The sequence below is a fragment of the Haliaeetus leucocephalus genome, unplaced genomic scaffold (assembly GCF_000737465.1).
Source record: "Haliaeetus leucocephalus isolate CR32 unplaced genomic scaffold, Haliaeetus_leucocephalus-4.0 Scaffold76, whole genome shotgun sequence".
Taxonomy (NCBI): Eukaryota; Metazoa; Chordata; class Aves; order Accipitriformes; family Accipitridae; genus Haliaeetus; species Haliaeetus leucocephalus.
Genome location: NW_010972512.1, coordinates 902,513 through 909,519, shown reverse-complemented (window position 1 = coordinate 909,519; position 7,007 = coordinate 902,513). Strand labels below are relative to the sequence as shown.

Sequence of the window (7,007 nt, the reverse complement as noted above, 5' to 3'; positions counted from 1 at the left end):
TTTTCCATGTGCCTTAGCACAGTTTCCAGGAGGATCTGCTCCATGACATTGCCAGGCACAGAGGTGAGACTGACTGGCCCGTAGTTGCCCGGGTCTTCCTTTTTTCCCTTTTTAAAAATGGGCATTGTCTTTCCCCTTTTCCAGTCAGTGGGAACTTCCCTGGACTGCCATGACTTCTGAAATATGGTGGATAGTGTCTTAGCCACTTCACCCGCCAGTTCTCTCAGGACCTGCAGATGCACCTCATCAGGTCCCATGGACTTGTGCGCCTTCAGGTTCCTTAGATGGACTTGAACCTGATCTTCTCCTACAGTGGATGGTTCTTCATTCTCCCAGTCCCTGCCTGGGAGACATGTTTTGTATGGATTGTCTTACAGTGCTGTAGATGTCTACAGAGTAGATATTTCTGTCTAAACTAGCTGTCTGGACTCTTCATAGCAGTAGTGGTAAACAGACATGCCCAAAGCATAATCCATTCAAGATTGCACCCAGGTAGTGCTGTTCATCTCTATCAGTTGTAGAGCAACCCTAGATAAATGTCTGAGATGCAGCTGTATAAACAAAATCAAAGACATGACCTACTGGCATCAGATTGGCCACATGCCAAGGACACAGTCCAGGAGTAACAAGTCAGTGCCTTGTGGGATTTGACCTTATCGCCCAGGGTGAATTGTTTTATTAGTATCCAACTGGGGAATTCTGTCTTACGGGAACTGAGAACAAGCATTAAAGGCTTGTCTTCATCCATATTGTCACCATTTTCTTTATCTGCCTTCCCTTAAGGTAGCACAGAGCAAATTTCTTGCAAATTAGGAAACAGAAACTTCACAGGGCAGAAAATGAAGACACAGCTGAAGACACCCTTTTATTTTTTTCCTAAGTCTAGTGTGGGCTGAATTACCATTGCAGTTATTACAGTAATGGTAAAATGTAAACAGTAAAATGATGAGGTAGCCTTATTAGAAAGAAATGAACGATCAGGGAGAAAAATACTGAAGCGTATCCAGAATTTTTCCTATTTTATCTAAAAATCATCTGCCACATTTGATGCAAAAATATATTTGAGAGCTTTCCATATTGAGCAGTGAATAGCAAAGAAAAATCATCCTGAATGATATGTTTCAATAATGATATTTAGTAGCCCAAAGCAGTATCAGCAAGAATATAGGACATTCTACCCTTTTTGAGAGCCATGAAATTCTTGCTCCAGTCAGTTCACATTCTTCTCATAAGCCTTTCTGATCTCCAGTTTTCCTCTCTGGCTACAGGATCATCTGCACCACCTTCTCACATGATCTCCCCTAATGCTCAGTAATTAGAACTGAGCCTAGATCCTGAAGTACAAGTTTCATTCCCTCATACAGGCAGCCTGAAATACATCATTGTAATTCATGCAGCTACCTGTATTGTCCTTGGAGGCAGTTTGAATTCAGTGCAAGTTTGGATTCTAACAAATCCTGTCTGCATTTGGGTGTAGTGATCTCTAGAAAGAGCATCAGATCGAATAGACTTCTTAATATGATCCAAGAGATATCCCCAGAAGAACAGACAGAGTAAATTGAGTCTACAGGTATTTATGCAGCAACTGACATGCCCCTGAGCAGTTTCCAAAGCTCAGGTCACAGAATGGCTTTGCTGCTTTCCCTCAGAGCACTCTTTCCAACAAGGAGTGTGACACTGTTGATTTGTCCCCAATTTTGGCATCTTGTGTTGTAGAGTAGAAACAGCCTGAAGAGCCAGCAAGTGCTAGGCTGCTTTTCTAAACTGTCATTTTATCACATTGTTTCTTCTTTGTCTTCCTTTTAAGGCCATGAATTAAATATGTAGAAAAGTGGAGTACAGATCTCTCTGTCAATAGCAAGAGGAAAAATCTGAACATAAAACTGAATGCAATCAGAATTGAGTGGTTTTGTGTTAAGCTATTGGTTTGTTTGAAAGCATATGCTTTCAAACTGTCCAAAGCAGTGTGCTCAACCTACAGCCACCCAGGCCAAGCATGGTCAGAAGCTATCTCCTTGTCCCTTTTGGAAAATGTAAAAGAGCTTGATTAACTGCCTCCCCCCATCCTTCTTCCACACACTGATGCCCAAAGAGCAACATGCATCTCCTCAGTCTTACACGGTTGTCCTCAGTCCTGGGCATCTGTGGTTTGCTGCTGCTTCTCAACCTGTACAATAATTCCTAATTTTTATCAGGATCACAGCTAGGATTCCACTGAGACTGAAATCAAAGAGACAGAGAGAATCTGTTTCCAAAGGTGATGTAAAAGCTGAAAGGACACAGTAGAACTGTGTGCCAAAGGGAAGTGGCTGAAGTAGCAGATGAATGTTTAGCCTGTGGCTCAGCTAGCACTGCTTCTTGTGCAGACTTCTATGTTTGTATTCCTTCTCATTTTCATGTTTCTGTAGACGGAAAAGGACATGAGAAGTGACACAGAAGAAAGCGACAAGGACGAAGAAAGAGAAAAGATCAGGGAAAAGGAGCAAAATGGGATCACATATTTCAGCAACGTCACAAGCAACAATTATATCCAGAGGAATGGGTCTGAGCCACTGAAAAACAGAACCCATCTCACCAATGGCCACGTCAAGGAAAGATAGCTACTGTTCATGCGCTTCTGATATGGTCTTTAATGAACCCAGTCCACCGTCTTTAGAAACAGTTTTGCTCATTGTGTAGATAAAATGGAGTGCAATTGCAGTATCATAGCTGAATTCCTGCTTCCCGTAAACAAAGTGTTGATAGTCAGTGATATTTGAAGGAAGTTTTTGGTCTTTCTTCAATAAAAGCTTACTATAGGTTGTAGCCTTGAAGCAGATAGAAAAGGATCAAAGTGGTTTGACTTGTATTAGACTGTACCATACTTCTTGTTAAATGTGTTAATCTTGAAACATACTTTAAAAAAAAAAAAGGTGGATAAACTCTGGCAATGTCAAGTCTTAACCACCTAATGTTGTTTGATAGGAATCTGTTTAGCCTTGTTCAACCTCTGGAGGCCCTGGCCCATTGCCACTAATGATTATGGCTAACAAGTAAGTGTGAGACTCCAAATCTTAATACGGGGACACCTCTTTTGAGAAGACAGGTGCCCCATACACACTCAGAAAATTAAAATTAAGCATAGTGGAATGACAGCTTTGGAAAGACACAGGAGAAAACATTTTCTTCTCAAAGGAAATGCTGCTGTGCACCACATGACCAGTTTTGTAATGGTATGGATCTCAGTCCCTTCTATTGTCAGCGTTATTGCCACAAAGGTGGGAACTCCAAAGCCCAGACTGGAGAGAGAGTACCCACCCAAATCATTGTTGAAAGAGCTGGAAAATCCAGACAGCTGTGTCTCAACTGTCAGGTAATCCTTTAAACCTGTCTTGGAAGGAAACACAGTCAGAAGAAAAGTGGCAAGAAACTAGATAATCTAGAAGACAACACTGATTAAGTGCTCATATTTTCACCTAGTGTGATTGGCACAGTGGGAGATGTTTACAGAGTCAGCATGTGGCAAGAAGGGAATACATTTCCCCTATCCTCAGAGGAAAAAGGACCCAGAGAAGATCTGCTGAACCTTATGGAATAATGCTTTAATGTGGCCTTCTAACTCTAGTGGGCCTTTGCCTAGATGTATCAATAATATCAAGTTTAAAGCAGTAGTCCATGAAGTCATGATGCAGTTCTGATTCAGTTTGTTTAGGTGTCCTGTATCTTATACCCTGTGTAGTCTTAGACTTTGGATTCTGTAATCCCTTAAAAGAGTTAAATTAGTATGACATTAATTTCTGTTTTACAGGTCAATTAATCTATGAAACTGAAGTATTAACAAATTCATTGTAATGAGTGCAGGGACTTTTAGACTGCCAAGGCCATGCAGACACTTCCCTATATGTGCCCAATAAGGGCCAATGCTAACTGGGGGGGGTACATGGACCAAGGAAATGCCTTTGAAGAGGTGGTGCACATGTTTAAAATTAAAAGGCAAGTGACAGCATAGAAGGACAAGATGGTTTTCAGCAATCCACTCAGTTGACCTGAGATGTGACTGGGAGCACTTTGGTCTGAGCTTGTATGTGCTTATCTTAGGTTTCAGTCAAAATACATTGCATAATTTCAGATGGGAAAAAGTGGTTCCCGCGTGGGTGATTCCATGGCAGTAACATGCTCTGGGAGGAGAGCATCTGTTCTTGCATCATCATTTAAATTTGTATTTGCTGAAGATAGTTTGTCTCTGAAACCTTGAGCTGTTTTGAAGATGGAAGTACATGTTCTGTCTACTGTCATGTTCCCTTAATCTGAATCTACGATCTTGCCACTCCTCTGCAGGTGATGTGTTCAGGTGCGGTGGTAATATATCATTTTGTACTACTGAATGTAAATGTTCTTTATAAATTACTTTTGAAAGGTTTGATTGTCTGGTCTCTTTTCTACTTCTTTAACTAGCAGGAGGTAACCTGACTAATTGCACCTTATAGGTGGAATTGTGATGAGGGAGACACATATGGGTGCCATTGCCAAGGTCGATACACATGCAGTGTGCATGAGAGGATGTTGCATACCCAGGACATGCAGCTGTACTTGGCCATGCCAGTAGAGAACTGCAGCTGCCTGATTTGTCTCCTACTAGGTAAAAGCCCTGTGTTTGGCCCTGGAACAAGGGACAATTTGGGGCACCCCTACATTAGACCTAGGGGCAGACCAGGTTACTTGGTACTGCCAGGGCAGTGGCAAGTCCGAGATTGCAGCACCAGGGAGATGCTTTGGACTTGCAAGGATAGGAGGAGAGAAATTAATGACTATGCTTTTTCATGAGGTTTTAGAAGGCTAGGAAAGATCCCTGTTGTAAAATCACAGCACCTCTCGCCCGAGGAGCAGAATGCCTCCCAGAGACTGCACAATTCACTGTGAAGCCAGTGCAGACATATGTTGATGCCTGCTGAATCTTATCCTCAGGGCTTTGCTGTCGTCCTGAAGCTTGAGATAAGCTCATTAGGAGGCGAATGTGGTTCTTGTGAAAGGATACATCAAGCATTCAGGAGAGCTGTTGGACAATTAAGAACTACTGAGTGCTGCTTTTAGCTGAGGAACTGAGCATGACAGCGATGAGTCACTGGGGCAGATCAACTGCCAAATTCGTTTTCTTGCCATCAGCTTGCTAAGGCAGCTTCTTTAAGAAGCTCTGTGTGTAATCGGCCTCCTCCCCGCGTTGCTCCACCTTCTCTCTTTACGTCTCCTCCAGTGTTGGGAAGCTTATGAGTGCTATGATAATATTTATTAATTTCATGTATCAGCTCCCTCCACACTAAGGGCATCACAGCCCCCAGCACAGAGAAGCTGTTGTAGAAAACCTGCAGGCAAGACTGTCATTTGTCTGCTGAAAAGTCCAGCAGAGCAGATGAAGCACTGGGTAGCACAGCATAATCTGAATCTATTATTTCCCCTGTATCTTTATCACCCCATGTGCACAGAAGAGGCGTGCATCACACAGTGTGTGCACCATGTAATGTTATCAAGCAGCTGTGAGAGATGAGGTGTCCAGCTCCAGGTAAGCTATGAAAAAAAGAACATTTACTGGTGCTCCCAGGCTGCTGTGTGGTGGACGAATTGAGGACTGGCAAAACGTGGTCCCCAGGCTGGCATCTGGCCATCCTAGCCCAAAATTATGGGTGACATGAATCTGCTGACTCCAGTAGATGTGGACATCTAGTGCTGGTTTGGATCTTGTTTTAAGAGCAGTTTGGCACAGTTGTTCCCTTCCCCCTGCACACACTCGCGAAACATCAGGGATGTGCATCCACCACATTTTTTCATTTAGACATGTACACCCACGGGAACGTTTACTTGGATGGCCACACTTCGAAAGACATTGCTTTTCTCATTCACACACACACACACACATACACACATGCGCGTACAACAGGCACTGCCTGCAGGTAAGGGCGTCCCTAAGAAACAGCAAGGCATTGTTCAAAAAGCTGAAGTCGTGTCTAAACAAGGCAAGTGGAAAGGACCTGTAACGTTGGCAGATAAATGTGAACATGCAATAAAGCAGGCCAAGAAATATCTTGAGAAACAACTTGAAAGGCAATACCAATCTCTGAAACATTGAAAAGACTGCAGGAGTCATAGATAATCAAAGCATATAGTAAGAACACTGAGACAAGATCAGGCTAGAGCCAAAAAATTCAATGAGCTGCCTTACATATGATTTCCCTGCTTAGAAGATCAGAGGGGGTCCAATACCTGACATCTTGCTGAGGCTACTTCCAAGAGGATCCATCTCAAGCTGATGGGTGAGAAGATGTTACACAGCAAACAGACTAACAATAATAACAAACCTTCAAACCTGGGTGGCATTCACTCAAATGTCAAGAGGAAACTCATACTAGAAGGAGTTGAACTGTGGAATGCCATTTTTTGTTTCAAATCAGCTTGTTATCAGAAAAATTTAAGAAGGTTCCAAGTGCAAATGTGAGGAGCTACAGTCACCTGTAGTCTGAAATCCAGTCTGGTCAGACTGGTAGAAAGTGTAATAAATTATGGAATTTGTGGAAATGCATATTAACATAATATTGTAGGAAAGAGTCCCTGTGGGTTGTATATGAGGAAATCATGTCTCACTCTGCTGGGTTATCCCAAAGAGTCAGTGGGCACATGCAGATGAGAGAACCTGTTACCTACTCAGCTTTGCAAAGGCATTCAGAAAGGTCCCTCACCACCTGAGAAATCCACCTGAGGTTACCGTGAGAGACAACAGGGGTTTTTTGCAGCTATGTATTGTTGCAGGTGCCCCAAAAAGGGGGAGGGAAAGGCAGATGGCAAAATTGGCTGATAATGAAAGTTACTCATGACGATGATGCAGACTGATTGCAGTCGGTTGCAGAAGGGTTTATGGTACTGAGGGACTGAGTGATAAAACACAGCTGAAACTGAATATGGAGGAGAGCAATGTGGTGCATGTGAGAGGGTCTCCTGAATTGCTGGGCTGAGTGTTAGCACTTCAGAATAGTTTTGGG

At 42.9% G+C, this 7,007-nt stretch overlaps 1 protein-coding gene across 1 annotated transcript in view; it reads left to right on the top strand.

The window, feature by feature from the left end:
- The window catches only part of CERS4 (ceramide synthase 4), a 27,000-nt gene extending 24,251 nt beyond the window's left edge, over positions 1-2,749 (top strand). Inside the window, exon 10 of the mRNA XM_010580821.1 lies at positions 2,409-2,749. Coding sequence (XP_010579123.1) covers positions 2,409-2,600 — 192 coding nt within the window. The 3' untranslated portion in view covers positions 2,601-2,749. The remainder of the gene's footprint in view (positions 1-2,408) is intronic.
- The last annotated feature ends 4,258 nt before the right edge of the window (positions 2,750-7,007 follow it).